The sequence below is a fragment of the Monodelphis domestica genome, chromosome 1 (genome assembly GCF_027887165.1).
Source record: "Monodelphis domestica isolate mMonDom1 chromosome 1, mMonDom1.pri, whole genome shotgun sequence".
Taxonomy (NCBI): domain Eukaryota; kingdom Metazoa; phylum Chordata; class Mammalia; order Didelphimorphia; family Didelphidae; genus Monodelphis; species Monodelphis domestica.
In genome coordinates, this window is record NC_077227.1 from 105,156,289 (window position 1) to 105,179,215 (window position 22,927).

The 22,927-nt window shown below is 34.1% G+C and overlaps 1 protein-coding gene across 5 annotated transcripts in view; it reads right to left on the reverse strand.

Moving 5' to 3' along the window:
* SHOC2 (SHOC2 leucine rich repeat scaffold protein) overlaps nucleotides 1-22,927 on the reverse strand; it is a 167,420-nt gene that overhangs the window by 29,820 nt on the left and 114,673 nt on the right. For all 5 annotated transcript variants that reach the window (XM_056820192.1, XM_056820191.1, XM_007479024.3 and 2 more), the window contains one exon: nucleotides 18,127-18,264. In XM_056820192.1, the coding sequence (XP_056676170.1) occupies nucleotides 18,127-18,264 (138 nt within the window). The remainder of the gene's footprint in view (nucleotides 1-18,126; nucleotides 18,265-22,927) is intronic.

Below are 22,927 nucleotides of genomic sequence, written 5' to 3' on the forward strand. Positions count from 1 at the left end.
TAAAAAAAGGAAAGAAGAAAGGCAAATTAACAGCATCAAGGATGAAAAGGGGGATCTCACCTCCAATGAAGAGGAAATTAAGGCAATCATTAAAAACTACTTTGCCCAACTATATGGCAATAAATATACCAACCTAGGTGATATGGATGAATATTTACAAAAATATAAATTGCCTAGACTAACAGAAGAAGAAATAGTTTTCTTAAATAATCCCATATCAGAAAAAGAAATCCAACAGGCCATCAAAGAACTTCTTAAGAAAAAATCCCCAGGGCCTGACGGATTCTCCAGTGAATTCTATCAAACATTCAAAGAACAGCTAACTCCAATACTATACAAACTATTTGACATAATAAGCAAAGAGGGAGTTCTACCAAACTCCTTTTATGACACAAACATGGTACTAATTCCAAAGCCAGGCAGGCCAAAAACATAGAAAGAAAATTATAGACCAATCTCCCTAATGAATATAGATGCAAAAATCTTAAATAGGATACTAGCAAAAAGACTCTAGCAAGTGATCATAAGGGTCATCCACCATGATCAAGTAGGATTCATACCAAGGATGCAGGGCTGGTTCAACATTAGGAAAACTATCCACATAATTGACCACATCAACAAGCAAACCAACAAGAACCACATGATTATCTCAATAGATGCAGAAAAAGCCTTTGATAAAATACAACACCCATTCCTACTAAAAACACTAGAAAGCATAGGAATAGAAGGGTCATTCCTAAAAATAATAAACAGTATATATCTAAAACCATCAACTAATATCATCTGCAATGGGGATAAACTAAATCCATTCCCATTAAGATCAAGAGTGAAACAAGGATGCCCATTATCACCTCTATTATTTGACATTGTATTAGAAACACTAGCAGTAGCAATTAGAGAAGAAAAAGAAATTGAAGGCATTAAAATAGGCAAGGAGGAGACCAAATTATCGCTCTTTGCAGATTGAATGATGGTCTACTTAAAGAATCCTAGAGGTTCAACCAAAAAGCTAATTGAAATAATCAACAACTTTAGCAAAGTTGCAGGATACAAAATAAACCCACATAAGTCATCAGCATTTCTATATAATTCCAACACAGCTCAGCAGCAAGAACTAGAAAGAGAAATCCCATTCAAATTTACCTTAGACAAAATAAAATACTTAGGAATCTATCTCCCGAGACAAACACAGGATCTATATGAACACAACTACAAAACACTTTCCACACAACTAAAACTAGACTTGAACAATTGGAAGAACATTAACTGCTCATGGGTAGGATGAGCCAATATAATAAAAATGACCATCCTACCCAAACTCATCTATCTATTTAGTGCCATACCCATGGAACTTCCAAAAATTTTTTTTACTGATTTAGAAAAAAACCATAACAAAGTTCATTTGGAAGAACAAAAGATCAAGGATATCCAAGGAAATCATGAAAAAAAATACAAAGGAAGGGGGTCTTGCAGTCCCAGATCTCAGACTATACTATAAAGCAGCGGTAATCAAAACAATTTGGTACTGGCTAAGAGACAGAAAGGAGGATCAGTGGAATAGACTGGGGGCAAGCAACCTCAGCAAGACAGTATATGACAAACCCAAAGATCCCAGCTTTGGGGACAAAAATACACTATTTCATAAAAACTGCTGGGAAAATTGGAGGACAGTGTGGGAAAGATTAGGTTTAGATCAACACCTCACACCCTACCCAAGATAAATTCAAAATGGGTGAATGACTTGAACATAAAGAAGGAAACTATAAGAAAATTAGGCGAACACAGAATAGTATACATGTCAGACCTTTGGGAAGGGAAAGACTTCAAAACCAAGCAAGAATTAGAAAGAGTTACAAAATGCAAAATAAATAATCTGGATTACATCAAATTAAAAAGTTTTTGTACAAACAAAACCAATGTAACCAAAATCAGAAGGGTAGCAACAAATTGGGAAACAATCTTCATAAAAACCTCTGACAAAGGTCTAATTACTCAAATTGATAAAGAACTAAATCAATTGTACAAAAAATCAAGCCATTCTCCAATTGACAAATGGTCAAGGGACATGAACAGGCAGTTCGCAGCCAAAGAAATCAAAACTATTAATAAGCACATGAAAAAGTGCTCTACATCTCCTATAATCAGAGAGATGCAAATCAAAACAACTCTGAGGTATCACCTCACACCTAGCAGATTGGCTAACATGACAGCTATGGAAAGTAATGAATGCTGGAGGGGATGTGGCAAAGTGGGGACACTAATTCATTGCTGGTGGAGTTGTGAATTGATCCAACCATTCTGGAGGACAATTTGGAACTATGTCCAAAGGGCGATAAAAGACTGTCTGCCCTTTGATCCAGCTATAGCACTGCTGGGTTTGTACCCCAAAGAGATAATAAGGAAAAAGACTTGTACAAGAATATTCATAGCTGCACTCTTTGTGGTGGCCAAAAATTGGAAAACGAGGGGATGCCCATCAATTGGGGAATGGCTGAACAAATTGTGGTATATGTTGGTGATGGAATACTATTGTGCTAAAAGGAATAATAAAGTAGAGGAATTCCATGGAGACTGGAAGAACCTCCAGGAAGTGATGCAGAACGAAAGGAGCAGAACCAAAAAAACATTGTACACGGAGACTGATACATTGTGGTACAATCGAAGGTGATGGACTTCTCCATTAGTGTCAATGCAATGTCCCGGAACAATCTGCAGGGATCTAAAAAACACTATCCACAGGCAAAGGATAAACTGTGGGAGTAAAAACACCGATGAAAAGCAACTGCTTGACTACAGGGTTAGAGGGGATATGACTGAGGAGAGACTCTAAATGAACACTATAATGCAAATTCCAACAACAGGGAAATGGGTTCGAGTCAAGAACACATGTGATAACCAGTGGAATCGTGCGTCGGCTATGGGAGAGGGAAAGGTAGTGGGAGGGGGGAGGGGAGGAAAAGAAAATCATCTTTGTTTCCAGTGAATAATGTATGGAAATGACCAAATAAAATAATGTTTAAAATAAATAAATAAATAAATGAATGAATGAATAAAAATAAAAAAATTAAAAAATGGACTTGATTTGTCATATTGATAAAAAAAAGATTACTCTATTACAAAAATGAATAACATGGGCATGGGTTTTGAGTGATAATGCATGTATAACCTAGTGAATTGCTTGTCATCTCTGGGAGCTGAGAGGGTAGAGGGGAGGGAGAGCACATAAAGCATGTAACCATGGGAAAATGCTTTGAAAATAAATAAAACAAAAATTAAAAGAAGTAAAAAATAATAAGCCATTCCAATATCTTGCTCTTCCTGCCTCTAGTCTATCCTACTTAAACTATCCTTTACACAGCTAGTTCAATGACCATTGGACCATATCACTTTACCCACATCATCTTTCTTGAAAAACTACTCCACTGGTTAAGAAATAAAATATACACCAGCATATTAAGGAACTCCTCTCACACTCTGACATTTCCAGACTTATCTAATAAAAATCTCTCTTGTACATCCTTTATTTCCACCAAACTAGATACTTGCTCTTCATCTTCTCTTCTCAACTTTCTCTATCCCATCTCTTTACTAAATACTTTTGTATTTCCTTTATTTTTTTACCTATGATTCATCTATCCCCATAATATCTTTTAAAAGTCTTCACTTCTTTCAAGTTTCAATTTAGGTGTCCCTTTCTCCATGGAGTTTTCCCTATTATTACCCCTTCAGTTCATCTATCCATCTGAAAAATGTTCCTTATCTCTTCAAATTTCTTATGGTACTTTGTCTAGGTCAATCTGTTGTACTAATCATAGTCTTAACACTAATTCCATCTCTAGCATGTGCCCCTGAACCACTATCCTACATGAGATTATAAATTCCTGAAGAATAAAGCCTGTTATATCTATTTCTGTATCATCAACTTTTTTAAAAAATAGGACTTCTGATTTCATCGTTATATGAAATTCTGATGAGAATGTTCTCTACTCATACAGGTCAGTACCTTCTTTGCAATGTAAAGACTTAGAGAGTTGCCTGGCAATGAAAGGTTATATAATTTACCCAGTGTCATATAGCTAGTATGTGGTAAAAAAGAGTTTTTTTAGACAAACTCTCTATCTATTACATTATCTCGACTCATCTTTCACATGGTACTTAGTACTTAATAAGTAACACTGAAATAATTTTAATTGAATAAGATCTACTCATTTCATAAATGAAGAACTGAGGCCCAGATGGGTTAAATGACTTGTCTAAGATTACACTTTAGTAAGTAACAGAAATGAAATTAAAAATCAGGTACTCTGACTACAAGTCCAGGGCTCTTCCCCATTATACGACACTGCCTCCTTCTTAATACATCTTTTAGCATACTTCTGAATTAATGTAGCAGTAATGTTAATTATGAATCTGTCCTCTGACAGAAATATTTTATGTAATCCAAAATAAAATAGCTTTTCTTAAAACAAGCAAATGCTCAATAGCACTCTTTGGTTTATTATAATTGTGACCCGATTACATGCCATGCTGTAATTATAAGAACTATGTACAAACTGAAAATGACATAATATATTGACTTAATAAAATGGTATTTCCATTAAAGTAACCATCTGTGGTCATTACATCTCTCCCTCAATCTTGCAACCTATATCCCTGTTCTTCACCTTGAGAAGGGTTTCCTATCCCTCCAGTTCTCAATTCTTTCCCAGGACATTATTCATTCACTAGCTGAACTTCTCCTCCATCTTGACCCCACTTCCACACCCACCATCTTGCCCTGACAAGCCTCAGCCTTTGACTATTTCCATCATTCTCTACCTTCACTCCTATTCCTATTCATCTGCTATTAAATAAAGGTAGGGAAATTCATATTGATTGGGTCTCCTACAAATTTATCTTAGTAAGATAGGATCTCACTGCAGCAAGGCAATTCTTTTACAACCCTCTACGATCCTATCTTGTTGCTGCTGAGTCATTTTTCAGTCAAGACTTCCTCTTTATGATCCCATTATGGATTTTCTTGGCAAAGATACAAGATTGATTTGCCATTTCCTTCTCCAGCTTATTTTATAGATGAAGAAAATGAGGCAAACAGGTTAAGTAAGCCCAAGATCACACAGTTAGTGTGTGAAGCTAGATTTGAAATCAGGAAGACTGATCTTCCTGAGTCCAGAGCAGGCATTCTTTACACTGCACCACCTAGCTGCCCTGACTTTGCCTTTCCTCTGTACTTTGATGGCTCTGAAAGGGAAAGTGAGGCTGAAGACTGTACAAATCTGCCTTACTTAAATTCAATTCACACGAAATTCAAGAGTACCTTGTGCTGTCATTGCTTCTCTTCAAAATGAAAGATGAACAACTATCTTATCACTACCCTACTCATCATAGAAGCTTTTCAAAATTTTTTTCATCCCTTCTCAAACCTCACATGGCTTTCCTAATACCACCCACCACTATCCCCTCACCTCTCAGTTCAGAACCTTGCTTCATATTTATCATTGAAAAAATTGAGGCCATTTGATGAGATCTTCTATATCTCTTCCTCATCTCACATCACTCAATTACCTTTTGCTCCTATTTTCTCTTTCATCTCTTTCTCACATGAAGAGGTGGTCTTTCTCCTTGCCAAGGCAAATCCCATTACATGCATAAATGATCTCCTTCCATTCCATATGTCCCAGTAAACTGTCCCCTCTTTCATCCCTACTCCCACTAATCTTCAAACCTCTCCCTATTTACTGGCTGTTTCTCTACTTCCTATGATTTTCTCATCCAAGAAAACAAAAACAAAAACATACCACTCACCATCCTGATAACTATCCTCCTATTATATATGTCTATGTCTATGCATAAGTATATGTATATCATCCTTTAGAAGGCTAAACTTCTTAAAAGGGCAACTATAATCAGGGCCTCAACTTCCCTTCCTCTCACTCTCTTCTTAACTCACCTATTAGTCTAGCTTCTAGCTTTATCCTTCAACACAAAACACCTCTCTTCAACATTAACAATGATCTCTTAATTGCCAAACCTAATGGCCTTTATCATTTCTCAAACTTTTTTATTCTCTGCAGGCTTCAATCCTATGATGCTGACCACTTGAGTATTCCTGATTCCATACATTTTTCTGTTTTCTATACCCAGAATTCTCTCTCTCCTTAAATCTACCTTCTATATTCACTGACTTTCTTCAGGTTCCAGCTAAAATTGCATAGACTTTAAGGAGGCTTTCCTAAACCTTTAATACTAGTGTATTATCTTCCCTTTATATGATAAATGAATATTTATCAATATAAATATTATCATTTATCTTGTATGAACATAGTTATTTGTATGTTGTTCCTCCATTAGACTGAGAGTTTCATCTTTCTTTTTTACCTTTCTAGTCCTAGTTTTTAGCACAATGCCAGGCACAGAGTAGTTGCTTAATGTTTGTTGCTTATTTAACTGATTGACATGAGCATGCATTAAAACTAGTTTATGTAGAAAAAGACATTAGGCCACTCCCTAAGACTACAATTTAGACTTGTTGAAAAACCATTTTTTAAGAAAAGATGCCCCATATGGGAAAATTGCTTTTAAAATAATCTGTTTGTCAGCATAGAAAATATGTAGGATCCTTATTAGTAGGTCTCTTGATTCAGGTTTCCATCAGTTACTTGATTCTTTGCAGGAAAATAGTTAAGAAATGCAGCTTTATATGAATTTCATATTTTCATTAATGTTTTTCAGTATACTCTGAAAGTTCTCTGTGGTAACTAAGCTTGGAAAGCCAGATCAGCACTAAATACTTATTATCTGAGAAATATCCAGCAAGCAAAATAAGTCTTATTTTCAAAAATTCTCATACATCCCTATGATTTCTCTACAAGCATTTGGAAATACTACAATGACCAAAAGGGAAACATATATAGTAAAACTGCTACAAAAAGTTTTCCAGAACCACAACAGTAATGATTTAAATAAAAACCAGAAAAATAAAAAGAAAAGAAAAACTTTTACTTTGGCCAAAATGTTCTCAAATGAGCATTTACATAAAGAATGTTAGAAAACATTCAACTTACTGATGCCGAAACACAAAATAGTTTTTGAATGCCTGAACTCTACAAATAAGTGAAATTCCTTTGTAGAGGTTATATTATAATCTTCAAAATACTAGATATATTTAAAGAGTAACATACTATGCAGAAAAGACATGGTAAGAAATAACAGTTGAAAAATTCAAAATATTTTATCTTAGGAAAGAACAAGCTTTCCAGTCAGTGTGATACTGAAATCAGAAGTCTGGAATAGCACATGTGATTCACCACCCTGCAGTCATCTTGCCTCTAAACTTCTTTCAGTGTGTGGTTTTAACCAGAAAATAAACTGTCACCTGGAAACTAAGCCATAACTTGCTTTAATGTTAAGCATCATGACTAAGGGCTAAAAGCCAATGTCACAAAGCTGCCATATTAGTTATATATGTGTGGACACATGCTGGTATATGTAGCTTTATAGTCTAAATCTTCAACTTCATTGGTGTAGAACAGTACAGTTAAACTCAAACTAGAAATGGGTCAATGAACCATACATAAGGGGCACATATTGACATAGAAAACAACATATAACATTATTTATGTCCTATGTTCATTTTTATTTATTGTGTTAAAATTTTCCAAGTTTTAATCTAGTTTTAATCTAGTTCCTGCTCTTTAGGGAGTATTATCCAAGATGTATGACACCTCTGGCATAGAAGATTCCCAGTACCTAAACAGATCAGAAACTCTTTTGTAATTTGTTTTTTTAGAAAGCTACTGAGGGCCTTGAGAGGTTAAATGATCTCTATAGTCACACAGGCAATTTATGACCAGAACTCAGATATTCTAGGCTCTGATGCTACCCTTTTCATCACTATACGATGCTATCTCTCCTATATATAAAAACATTGTGTGTGTTCATAGGTCAGCTTAGTATAGAGATAAGAAAGCCAGCATCAGAGGATCTTCACACACACACACACACACACACACACACACACACACACACGTTTAAGTGAATGCATAAGTACATACACCTATATGTAGGTATGTACATGTATATATGTACCTGTATGCAAATATGTATAAAAGGCCTATTATTGCTAATCTCTAGTATGGTTTTAAAGTAATTAATTCTTGAATAATTATGAATGGCTCATACTCTATTTTGACAGTTTCTTTTCTTATGTTGTTAGCTTTTAAAACATGGTTTATTATTATTACTATGAACTTAATCCAAAAATGTTTTTCCATGAGTAAAAGTTATGAGCCAAAACAAACAAACAAAAAGAAAACAACGGAAGAACAGTTCAGCATAATACCTTTGATAAGTCAGTATATTTGTAAAGTTTGTTACTCTTAGGCAGCAAAGTGAAGTGTAATTTACAATAGCAAAATACCCTTGGATCAAAGCAAAAAGCAGCTTCTAAAAAAGATTCAATTTTTTTTTTTGCCAAGAATCGTTTGTTCAGAAGAATAAGAACAATGAAATTTCCAAAGAGCACCACCATTAATAAAACCACTTATAAAGTTATCTTTTATAAGAATTTTCTTGTTATAATTTAAAACGTAATAACTAAAACTTCTTATTAACCTAGTCATGATTACTAGTTTTTCCTCTGCTTATTGAAACAAAAGGATCTCTATATTCAGCCCCTCCTTAAAGTGAATTATTATTATTCATATGGGCAAAGATGTTTTGGTAGACCATATTAATGTGAAATTTCCTCTTGCACAATTCTTCCTCTTGAAGCATTTGGAGAAGAAAATCAAGACAACAATATGCCACAGAATTCTCCCTCTTATCACAGAATTTTTCCCTACCCTCATTTTTATTTTTTTTCCTGTTTTAAAAACATCATCATAGCTGAATGCTGCTGAGGTGCTTTAAGAACATCAATCAATTTCACAGATAAGAGACAGAGTGACTACAGCAATAAAGAAAGTTTAAAACATTTTCCTTAAAACTTCGATTAATGAACATTTGAAGTAAAATGTAGTCTTCCCTAGTTAGAACCCACTGAAGACAGAGTTAAATTACAGGAGCTGCAAGCCTGCTTATCAGCATTCTAACCTCTTTCAAGTCCCTCTCCCCTGCCTTTCTAACTTCTCCTCTGATCATAATATCTCCTTGATCATAATACTTCTGCCTAGTAGTAACCTGTGAAAACTGCCACCTAAGTAGGAAGAACATTAGTATTAAACAAAGAATGACAATGGATAATGTGCATGAGGGATTATGAAAGAGAGTAGGAAAAGGGATATTTTTTTAAGTGATCTTAAGATGGTGTTTTTTTCTTTATTTTCTTAGTCTAAGGTTTAAGGTACTTTGGTCCATGGAATGAAGACCAACTAATGATATGACATTAGTTTCTTCCATCGAGTGTAGTTTTAAAAGGCTTTCAGTCTAAGTTATATTTTTTACTACTAAAATGGGGCAGAAAGGGGAAAGTCTGAGGAAATTAGACTTCAATTAACTTTGACATTAATTACAGCATAACTGCATAAACTGTTCTTTAATAATTATAGATAAGAAGCTCCAAGTAGAAATCTATCAATAAGCACTTATTATGTGCTACTAAATGCCAGATACTGTGCTAAGTGCTAGGAAAAAACAACCCTAAAGTGGGATGTCCTTGCCCTCCGGTAGCTTACTTTCTACAGAAGGGGTATAACATGTTCACAGACAAGTAAATATAGTATAGATACAAAATAAATACAGAAAACTACTGTGAGTTAGGATTGGGGAAAGGGGCAAGGCACTAACAACTGAAGGGATCAAGAAGGCACTCTCTAGAAGAGGAGGAGTTCAGCTTTGACTGGAGTTAGGGGGTAAGAGGGGAGAAGGGGAAGAATTCTAGGGATGTGGAACAGCTGGTGCAAAAACATGGAGGTGGGAGATGGAATATAAGTACAAAAAGTGAAGGAAAGTAATAAATCACTCTCCTTTAAAGGTAGGCTGAGGCTATATTTTGAAAAGCTTTAAATGCCAAGGAAAGTAGTTTGCATATTCACCTTCAGGCAATACAGTTCTGGTTTAAAAAGAACCAGATAAAGAAACCTAGAGCTAACATATAAGCAATGAAGCTAGTCAAAGACACAGCCAATTCACTAATAAGAAATCTATACAACCAGTCTTTTCTTCCTTCCAGAGAACTACATGATGCCTGAGATGTCAGAAGAGAGTGGTAAAATGGCAGAGTTCTTGGACACATGAGAAGCTACAAAAACATGAGTCAGCAGCAGTTGAGTTGCAGAGGCAAAGCATTGGAGATACTGTACAATAATAATAGTTAACAGTAATAATAAGTTAGTATTTATATAGCACTTTATAGTTTAAAGTTTGCAAAACACTTTAAATATATTATCTCATTTGATCCTCATTTTACACCTGAGGAAACTGAGGTTGTTCAGAGGTTAAGTGACTTGCACAAGATTACACAGATAGTAAATGTGTCATGCAGGACTCAAACTTGGGTCTTTTTGAATACAAATCTAGCACTCTAAGCCTTCTGGATCCAAAGAAAGAATTCTTGAATACCAAGTTCCTAGAACACTTAAAGGTCTTCCTGTATCATGAAGGAGGTGGTACCAAGAACAGGAAGAGAGATGGTCATGATGTAGGTGAGGAAATTCAAACTTTGTCCTTCACTAGTACTGTAAATTATATGAATTATAAGGGTTTCAGGGGAAAAGGCCCAACTTTAGCAACCTTATACATTTAGAGGGTTCCAGCAAATAGAAGGAACCAAATCTCTAGCAACCCTTGGTGGGGAATTAGTGTTCAACACTAGGGTAGCACTGTAAGTCTGAAAGTCTGTTTTTAGCTCTGGGAAATTTAAAAGTTCCCAGAAAAGGAAATGGGATTTTACTAAGTGTTCAAAGGCTTGAGAATGTATTTCTGAATTTTTAGTTGAGTTAAATAAAACTTGCCCTACATTTTATGTTTTATTAGCCTACTGCTTATATAGGAGCCGGAGGCTCATTAACCTTGAGAAAATCAAATTGATCCTATCACTATCAGCATTTTGCATATGCCCCAAGTCAAATTTCTTTGTCTCTGAGTTGAGTTCATAAATTCTTGAGTTCAGTAATTCGGTTTTCCTCTTTGAGTTAAGTTTTTAAGTTGTTTCCCTATAAATCACTTTAATTGAAAGAAAACTCACTGTCTCTATACCACCAGTTACCCTTGTACAATGAGAAGAAATTTGTAATCTATATACCATTAGTTATTAAATTATTAGAGGCTGTCATAATGTTAAAAATGATCAGGTATTTAATTGGGTATATTTAAAAAGGAAAGAATATTAATTACTCTGCAGAAAAAGGAAAAAAGAAAACAACATTGTAAAATCGCCTTTATTTGCAAACCTGCCAGGTTCACTGGGACTATCTGTTTGGGCAAAAACATAAAATCTTACTGGTCTTATGAAAGAATTTTTTAAATGTTGTGAAATTCTAAAGTAATGAATTAGTTTACTGAAAAACTAGGATCAACTCTTCCATTACAAACACTCTATGCCAAAATGGGAAGAATTTACAAGTTTGTTTATGAGATAGAAGTGATTTGATCATCTGTGATTATGAAAATTATGAAGTTATGCCTGAAATACCACATGCTGAAGTTACATCTTGAGCCAATTTAGTTTCAATAGACTCTATTCTTAAATTTTTACTTTTCCTTTAAGGATATAACACCTTAAGAGATGATAGATATGTTAGTCTGAAAGTATACTATAGCCAGTATTTTTCTGGGACTTTGGATGATCTATTCACTTGCTATATGGAATTCCAGAATGTAATTAGTCTTTTAATTCCTACTGATTGATTTTTATAACAGGATGAGTTTAAACTGGAGAAGAAAAATAAGAAAAGGATGTTGAATTTTCTTCATGTGAAACCTGCTAGTTATTTTTTAATTGCTAACTGATATTTCAATAAATTAAAGAATAATTACTGTACCGAGCCCTAACCTACATTTAGTGAAACTTGATATTTGAGGTAAAATCTCTTGGGACTCTGATTTGATTTTGTTTTAAGTTCTGAATTAAGGTTTAAATGTCTTAAATATCACTGAGTTAGTAACATACCACTGGAGGGAAATGCCCCAAGCTACTAAAAGGGAGTGTGAACCCCAAACTGTTACAGGTGGATATCTGTGTCTGGAAAAGTTTAGAGAACAACCTTGGTATAACTGAGGGAAGGATGTTCTTGACTCAGTTCCCCCATTGTGATATTTCCTTTTTCTAAATATGACTTTCCCACCTGATTAATCCTGAGCCTGTCCTATGATACCCTATGAATAGGGTGGAATTTTGCTGCATAATTAGATGTTCCAAATAGTAACTACAATTCTTACCTGAAATTAAAAAGAACTAAAGATGCTTTATCCTATTATACCTATGTTGAATCATTCTGCATCCTTAGGCTTAGATCCAGATGACCAGTCTTGATGTTGTTACAACCACATCCTGCTTGTTCTTTGAATATCAAATTTCTCTAATTATTATAAAAATAATATGCAAAAACTGTAAAAATAATAAGCAATGAAACTGATTATAAACTGATTAGATACTCTACTTGCTGTGCTTAGAAAATATCTTCAGTTTATATCAGTGAAATTAAGCTTTTAAGTGAACTTCTCTTCAGGGCCAGGTGCAAGGATGCTAAGGAGACTCTTTTATATAAAAATAAAGCATTTATTGGGAATAAGGATTAAAAAAAAGGATTTCTAACTCCACCCAAATAAAACTCCCGGGTTCCAAAGGAACCACTTCTCCTGTTTCCACAGGCTACACTGATCCTTCCCGATCCAACTAACCCAAATTTTCACTGTTCTACAATAAAATAAAGACTATTAATCTTATATGAAGTACATAATTCTTAACTATGTGTCCAAGTTATAAAATAGCAATGGCTAGCTGGCTGAGCCTCAGCAAGAACCAAGTTAGGACAAGAACCAAATTAGGATTCTGAGCCTTAGCAGACTCCAATTCCAAACCAAAGATCAGATCTTTCTTTGGTCTTCTCAAATAAAAAAACAATTTATGTAACAGCAGTATTTCCCAAGTTGGAAAAGGAAAATCACTTAGCTCCTTCAGGTTTTTCCCTCCTTTCCTTCTACCTCAGACAGTGAGGAGAGAGAGAAAAGATGTCACCTCTTCGCCAGAACTCCAAAGAGAGTAACTGCCACTCCCAGAGACCAACTGCCATAGAAAAACTATTAAAACCTCACACACACACACTGTCAACATTTGAAAGTGACACTGTCTTAGGTCTCCTTCAAAGTCCAATTCTTTCTCAAGCCAGCTTCTCTACTTCTTATCTCTAAACTAATATAACAGGACCTAATTTCTAATATCATACCTATATTATGCAGGTAAAGTTGTAATTTTTTAAATATAATAAATCTTATACACCTATGAATTACTAAAATAGGATGCAAATATGAAAAACCTTACAGCATTCACTATAAATTAGTAATCAAATCCATATCCTAAAGCAACTGAGTAATTGATTTCTTAGGGTTGCCACCCCCCTGTTTTGATATGGGGATAATATCTTTGGGAGGAGAAAGAGGAGAGCCAGGAGGGTGAAACACAAATACAAAATTTTTCAAATATGATAAGGATGTAAAATCTTTTAAGGAGTTAAATGAAGTCATCAGAAAACAAGATCAAATGGAATTTTCTAAGAACTAGAACAAATAACATTATAATTGACATCCAAATGTTTCTAATGAGATAGTAAGTTTTAAAAAGTGGATCAAGGATTCTACATTTAAAATTGCACTGATAATTGTGAAAAGAAAGAAATTATTTTCCTATTTGAAGCATTTAATGTAATAATTCTAAGGGAAAGATGGACCCATTTTATAATTCAGGTCTTCATAGATTTTTTTTTTTAAGATTTTACTTCAGCCTGTTTTTGGAGTGTCTATATTAGGCATAGGGTTTAGGTAAAGGTAGAAATAACAAGTGATATATTAAAAAACTGAAATTCAGTAATACCCAGTGGAATTGTACGTCGGCTACAGGAAGGGCGTGGGAAGGGGAGGGAGGAGTAGAATATGATTTATGTAACCAAGGAATAATGTTTGAAATTGACCAAATAAAATAAAAAATTTAAAAAGAAAACAAAACTGAAATTCGATGAAGTTCCAAGAGACTTATGGGCTCATAATTTGATGCTCTTCTAGTTTTCACCATATAAAGTATTTTCTGGTAAAGCACATGTAGGAGGTCATACTAAATTGTAAAGTCATGTTACTGCCAGATTTTAGGAGAATCACTTAAGAATCACCTGAGGAGACATGGAACAAGAGAAGTAGAATTGCAAGGAGAAGACCCCTTCAGAGCTGTCCTGGGAATGAGGACTATTCCAGAACATTCAAGAAAAGACATTTCTAGGGACAAGACTATTACATGTGATAACAGGGACTCAAAATGAAATACACATATTAATTGGATATTGGGGCTAGGTTATTAAACTGCTATTTAATACTAATGATCATAATTGTGTTACTTTTACTTTTTGTTCATGTCCTTTTTGATATTTATTTATTGTGTTAAAACCTGTTGTAGACTAGCACCAAAAAGCATATGGTTGTTGAGTTATCTAGGTTGCCTAGATAACATGTAAATCTCTCCTTAACTCAGTCCAAGGCAAGCCCGATAAGTAATATGAATTTCTCAGGCCACAAGTGAGTCCATCTCCTTCCTTTAAATCAAAGTAGATTCTTTGGCTCAAATTATTTTACAAAATCACATTATTCTGGACCTCCTAACTGCATCAAAAGGAGGAATCCATGCTTTGATTAATCAATCTCATGCTTATATTAATCAAACAGGAGACACTGTGACAAGTCTACAAAAGATCCAACACGTTACATAAGAAACAGAGTCACCTTCACCACTCTGGTGGATTCCTGCTTTTGGGTCCACTTGGCTATAGGACTATAACCTGTTTATACACCACTAGTAAATGGGACCTTATTGACCTCTTTCTTATTATTCCTTTTTGATATTTATTTTGACATTTGATTATTATTCCTTTTTGACATTTATTTATTGTGTTAAAACCTGTTGTAGACTAGCATCAAAAAGCTTATGGCAATACATATTGGTGATATTAACTATAAATCTTACAGAATAGTATATTCCATCAATCAAAGGGGGAATTGAAAAAATTAAATTGATTCTATTTTGTAATACTCTATTCTGTTATCACTGCTGACATTTTGCATACTGCCTAAGTCAAGTTTCTTTGCCTCTGAATTAAGTTCGTGTTCATGAGTTCAATAATTCAGTTTTCTTCTCCAAGTTAACTTTTAAAGTTAAGTTTCCTTATAAATTGCTTTAATTAAAAGAAAACCCACTATCTCCATGACACTAGCTGCCCTCGTGCAATCAGAAGAAATCTGTTATCTATATACCATTAGTTATTCTACCGGGTAGAGTAAATCAGTATTTTCTAGATGGAAGGCAGGGTTTCTGATAGACTACATGCCCAATTACCAGTCACTCACATCGTCCCCCATGCCTGTGATGCTTTAGATTTTATAACTAATCATATGTTCCTCATCTATGATGCTACAGGCTTTGTAACCAATCATATTGTTTTCTCTACCTATGATGTTGCCTTCTAGGTTTTTGATGCTCCTATTTTTGTCAGTAAAAACGATCTATATGCCTCGTTTGGGGTCTTTTAGTTGATTGAAGAGCTAAAAGTCAATCTCAAAGCATACACTGTACTGGTGTAAAATTATTATTATTTTAAATTGCAAAGTTTAAATTCCTTTTGAGAGTAATTTAGGTTAAGAAACATGCTACCTCTCCGAATCCAGAAAGTGAACTGTTTGGAGAAGACACCATGAAGATGCCTCCACAGACAACACCTTGCACCAGAAGATCCAGAGTGAACTTTGGGATGTGGCGATTTGAACTGTGTGGGGTTTGAATGCATTTGTTTTGTATGTATACTCTTATGCCAAAGGGGTCTGCCCCCTAACTGTCTTTTTGTCAATGCGCCTAGTAATCATTGGTTTGGTTTTATTATTTTCCCTCTTATCCTCAAATTACTATAATCTTTAAGTTGATTATGTTTCCATGATCCTTTTGGGGAAACTGGTTTCCCAATACAATCACGGGAGGGGGGGGGAGATGTAAAAATGGAGATTTGAAGCCTAGACTTCAATCCCCAGAAGTCCTTGGTATTTCCCAGAATTCCCTATAATCTCACCTGAGTCTCCACCTGGGTGAGATCACAATTAATATTTAAACTTGCAGTAACACCTACCTCGCTCTCTTCTATGCTCTGCTCTCCCATTGCAATGATGTAAGACTAATTTAAGTTTTACACTGATAATCTTATAAATAAACTGAATGTGCTGAGAGCTCTGTGCCTTAGTTTACCTTAATTTCAATCGTGACAAACTCTTGTCTGAAAAGTAGTTATTTTTGACACAAAATTCAAATTCTGATATTCCCAGGAAAAATTTCACATGGAGAAAAGCCAAAAAAGAAAGAAGTCCTCCCCATCACCAGATTGGAATCTTCAGTTCTAAGAAAACAGCTTACAATTATAATAATTTTTGTATGAGGAAATAAAACAAAACAAGATGCTTGGGGAGAAAAAGGGGAAACCAGCATGAGAGAGCTGTTTAAATTAAATTAAAATATTAATAAAGTAGGTAATGTTCCTGTATATTACATGTTTTTAAAGCATTGCCTTCCAGAATATTACATATGAACATATTACTACTTCAATTCTTCAATGGATTTGTGATATCATGAATGTAATTAATCCTGCCAAACAGCAAAAATTGCAAACTATCTTAGCTTTTTAAAAATAAAAACAACTCTAATACATGTACATAAGCAATTGACAGATTTATTCAAAACACTGGAAGCCTAATACAAAATCCCTTTCTTGTGGACATCATAGCAATAGCTGGTCTCTCCATCTAAATTATCTTCTTTTCTAATCATGTATTCCCAACATGATATATCTTCTTTTGTGAATGTTCATCATTAGCAATAGGACAGAGCATATTTATTATGTCTATTATGCATTTCTGTATTGATCATTAGCTCACTCAAAATTTTGATTTTTCACAGACTATTTGCTATTTCCTTATTTGCAATCATATAGCATCTCTAGAGAACAAATATGACAAATTTGAAAATACTTCTTTCTCCCTGAGAGTTTTTACAAGCAGTTAATCAAATTAATTTGATTCTAAAACTGGAATAAAATAGTACAATTTATCAGCATATTTGGCTACTGGGCAATTGAATTTTTAAAGATGGTCTTAATGACAGACTATATATTGAGTGTTAGACTTTAAAACTGAGCCAATGATACAAAATCCAAATTCAAACAAAATAATTATTAAAAAAAAATAGAAATACAGAACCTCTGAAATATATAATAAAGAGATGAAAACTCAATAATAATATAAATGCTTTTTAAGGTTAAGTAGCATCATATATCTTTATACGGCTCATAAATGGCAAAAAAAATTTAAGCTACATAATTAGACTGTTATTTCTCAAAGTACACATTTACACATTAAAGAATGCACAAAAGCATCACTGATGAGAGCAATTCAGTCACTGGAATTTAGTTACATTTTTATAAACACATTTCAAACTTCTTGAAGAAGAAGTCTGGATATACCATGCTTTAAAATTAAATGGCACTTCTTTCATGTTTACATCAGTTTTATGTTTTTCTAAGTAGAAACAAGTCACCTCACTGTCAAACCTGTGCAAATTTCTGAATCAAAAAAAAAAAAGAATCTATTTTTGATTTTAGTTCCTTTCTATGAATTTCACCAGCAGTTATTGAAGGAAAATACAAAGGGATAATTTTTTACAATGCCTTTAAATCAATAATCCAATTGAGTAAAACACCTAAAAAATCTACTTTCTACTGACTGCTGAAAAATGTTTAAAAATTAAAATTTTAAAATATTATAATTTAAAGTAGTAATACTCTAATTATTTAAATTTGTGTTGCTCAGAAGAAAATCTTCACTCCTGCAATAAATTTCCAACCCAAATTAAAGATCTAAATTGCCCCAGTATTCTTTCAAGTCTCATACCTATAGTTTCAGGGAGATCCAGGAGTTCATTGTGCTGCAAGTCAAGGTTGGTGATTTGAATGCAGGTTCCAATCTCCTTTGGAAGGTGCTCCAGTTGATTGTGAGCTACATCCAAGGTTATGAGGTTACATAATTCACCTATGAATTGATTTATATTATGTTAGTATTACAAATATAGAAGCTCTCTGAATAATACTTTTAAGGCAATAAGCACTTCTTTAATAGAAAAAAAAGACTTCTAAATACTTACAAAAATTCTTATGCCATAACAAGCATATCATTTCCATTAAAAATAATGTTTTGTGGCAAACAAAAAGTTACACTTAGATTACACATTAACAAAACAATTCAAAGAAAATAGCATACACACATTTGCTATAAAAAAGGTTAATGACACAAAGTGAAATATTTTATTTCAAAATGGCAACTAATAAAAGTTTGAATAATGCTTGCTGTGTATGAAAATTTTGATATGTTATTTTAAACTATTAAAAATGTAAATAACTGGTCCAAATAAGGTACTTATTTTAACCTTGCCATATAGTATTTTATATTTTTTCACAATTACTTCTTTTTTAAGATTATAATGTATTTTATAATATTTTATTTTCCCCAATTACATGTCATAATTTTCAACCTATTGTGAATCTTAAAATTTCTCAAACTCTACCTTAAAACATTTGGTTAAGGCTATTCCTATTTAAACAATGGAGGTACTTGGTAAGGAATGTATGTGAGAAGTTTACATTTACTCCATCCATACTTAGGCATACTTTAGGGGAAGATAAAGTTGTAAAACTCCTTACTGAACAATGAGAAAAAAGTCCCCAACCCATACTTATAGTGAGGCCAAGCCCTTAAGCTAGGTCTATTTTTAGATCTAATACAAAAGGGTGCTAAGTACCTATGAAGGTCAAATTAATCACTAAAATGTCATGCAACTTGCAAGGGACACCCTTAGCAAAGAGGTGTGAAATACTCAGAAGTTTTAGTCTACACAGAGAAGGTGATAACAAGATGTGAATTAAGAATGGTCAGTCCTTTGGAAAACGTCTACTGTGATCAGTAGATGTGAAAATTTAGGGGAGGTGACATAGGAGAAAATTATCTTTAAAAGGAGGTCAGAGGCCTCTGGACTTAGTTCAGCTTAGGAAGCTGAATTGGAGGGTCTCTCTCTCGGTGGCTGAACTTAGTTGAGCTCAGGAGCTGAACTGGATAGTCTCTCTGAACACTAGAGTTTTGCTTGGGACAATCTTGTGATGAGTGATTAAAGACTGACAGTTTTCTCTCTTAAAGAGAAATGCCTAAGCCATTGGCCTAGGCCCTAGCCTTTTCCTATTATTTCCTCTTACTCTGTCTCTCTCCCTTCCTTTAATTCCTTCATTTGTATTAATTAAATCCTCCATAAAACCCAGCTGACTTGGGTATTTCAAATTTGGGAATTTTTCCCATGGCGAACATTTATTTTTTATTTAAATCAAGACACTAAAAATTATCTTTATGTTTTTGGCAATTCAAAGTCTTGAACCCATATTTTTGTGGTCAGAGTTTATGGCAACCACTCTTTTGTCTGTAACACTACAGTTTCTGAAATTACAAAATCTAAACTATCTCCCTTCCTCTCTCTCCTGCCCTCTCCCTGAGATGATAAGCAGTTTGATCTGGGTTATACATGTATGATCATACAAAACATATTTCCATATTGCCCATAGTTGTGAGAATACTCATCTAAAAACAAAACACAAAAATATATACACAAATAAAGTAAAAAATAGTATGCTTTGATCTGTATTCAGATTCCAACAGTTCTTTCTCTGGAGGTAGATACTATTATTCTTTGCCATAAATCCTTCAGAATTGTCTAGGATCACTTTTTGCTGAAAATAGTCAAGTTTTTCACAGTTGATCATCTTATAACATTGTTTTTACTGTGAACAATGTTCTCTTAGTTCTGCTTACTTTAATCTGCATTAGCTAACGTAGGTCTTTCCAGCTTTTTCTGCAATCATCCTGCTTATTTTTATAGCATAATAGTATTCCATCACAATGGTATACTGTAATTTGTTCAACCATTCCTCAATTGATGGACATCCCCTTAATGTTCCAATTCTTTGCTACCACAAAAAGAACTAAATAGGTCCTTTCCCCTTTAAGAAAAAATCTCTTTAGGACACAGACCTAGTAGTGGTATTACTCTATCAAAAGGTATACAGTTTTGTCTTTTGGGCATAGTTCCAACTATCCCCCCAGAATGGTTAAATCAGTTCACAACTCTACCAACAACACATTAGTATCCCAATTTTGCCATATTCCTCAAACATTTATCATTTTCTTTTACTGTCATACTGGCCAATCTGATAGATATCAGGTGGTACCTCAGATTTGTTTTGATTTGCATTTCCTTAAGCAAGAGTGATTTTGAGCATTTTTTAATATGATTATTGATAGCTTTTGTTTCTTCATCTCAAAACTTCCTGTTTCCATCCTTTGACTGTCAATTGGGAAATGACTTGTCTTATAAATTTGACTCGGTTCTCAATATATATGAGAAATGAAACATTTATGAGAAAAAATTGCTGTAAATTTCTTCCCAGTGTGTTTCCCTTCTAATCTTGATTACATTGGTTTTCTTTATACAAGAACTTTTTAATTTGATATAATCAATATTATTCATTTTATATGTCAATCTTCTCTAACTCTTATTTGCTCATAAATTTTTCTTATCCACAGATCTGACAGGAAAACTATTCCATGCTTCCCAAATTTGCTTATGGTATCACCCTTTATGTCTAAATTATACATGTTTTAATTTTTTCTTGATATAGGGCCCTGTTGGTGAACCTAAGGCATGCATGCCAAAAAGTGCCAGAGGGTCCTGCACCCCTCCCCATTTCTACACACGCCCGAAGACATTTCTAGCATTACCTACACATCTGAACAGTAGCCCAATGGGAGCACTTCCTCCCTCCCATGCATGGGGTGTAAAGTGGGGAGCACATATGTGGCATGAGAGTTGCATTTTGGGCAAGCAGTCTCTAAAAGGTTTGCCATCACTGGATAGTGTGTGAATATTGATTTATACCTAGTTTCTGCCATTTTGTTTGCTAACTTTCCCAAGATTTTTTATCAAATAGTGAGTTCATATCCTAAAAGCTAAGATTTGGGGTTTTTGCAAACACTAAACGCTATGGTCATTTACCCCATATATTGTGTATATAATCTATTCCACTAATCAACCATTATATTTTTTAGCCAGTATCATCATATTGTTTTGATGAGTACTGATTTACAATATAATTTGACATATGATACGGCTAAGCCATTTTCCTTCCATTGTTTTTTCATCAGTTCCCTTGATACTCTTTACCTTTTGTTTCTCCAGGTGAATTTTATTATTTTTTCTATCTCTATAAAATAATTATTTGGTAGTTTGATGGGTATGTCACTTAATACGTTAAATTGTGTATTGCTGTCATTTTTATTACATTAGCTTAGCCAATTCAGGAGCAAATAAAAATTTTCCATTTGTTTAGATATGACTTTATGTGAAAAGCGATTTGTAGAGAGGTAGAGTCAAGATGGTGGCATGAAAGCAGCAAAAGTTCAGACCTCTGAAAACACTTCCTTTTTGATCTGAATGCTGAATGCTCCTAGGGGACTGAAAAGCAAACCTAACAACAAGACAGAGCCAAAGAACCCTCCTGCTGGACTCAATCCAAAAGGTATGTCCCCCAAAAGCCAGAATATGAGAGAATTTGAGAAGTCATTCAGATATCATGGAACCACAGTGAGGATAACACAGGATCTGGCTGTATCTACACGGAAGGACCGAAAGGCATGGAATATGATATTCCGGAAAGCAAGGGAACTAGGTCTACAACCAAGAATCAACTACCCAGTAAAACTGACTATATTCTTACAGGGGAAAGTATGGTCATTCAATAAAAAAGAAGAATTTCAAGAATTTGTAAAGAAAAGACCAGACCTGAACAGAAAATGTGATGTCAAAGCACAGAACTCAAGAGAATCATCAAAAGGTAAAAGAGGGGAAAAAAAGAAAAAGAAAACAACAACAACAACAAAAGAAAAACATCTTTTTTTTTCAAGAGACTAAATAAGTTAAAATGATATATATCCCAATAAGAAAAGAGGTCATTGGAAACTCTTAAAAACTGTTGTTATCACCTGGGCAGCTAGAAGAATTACATTTAGAGGGAATAGTGACAAACTGTATAGGATGAAATAACAAGACATAAATAGGTATATGGATATATGCATGCATGAATACATACACATGTGTATGTATTTATATACATATATAAATAAATACATATAACTTGAGCGGTAAAAAGGGTTAATACTAAAAGAAATGGGAAAAGAAACAATAGGGGGTAAATTTAGATGTCACAAAGAAGTTCATGATGGGAGGGGGGAGAACATCAATACACTGGAAAGGTAAAGAGGTTGGAGATAGGAAATTGACCCAAAAAGGGAAGAAGAATCCAATCCATTGGGGCAGAGAATAAATTCGCACCCTATAGGGGAGTAGAACAGTAACAAACGGACTGGTGGGGAGGGAAGCAGTATAAGGAAGGGAGAGGGTAGGGAGTAGTTTTAAAAAGACTACAAAGAAAATGAGAGAATAAGAAAGGAGGGGGGTAGAAAGGGAAGTAAAATAAGAGTGGGAAGAAGGGGAACTGATTAAAAACAAACATTTGTATAGAAGGAAATAGTGAAAGAAGAAAAAGCAGGACCAGGAGTAGAAATCAAAATGCTGGGAAATACACAACTAGAAATCATA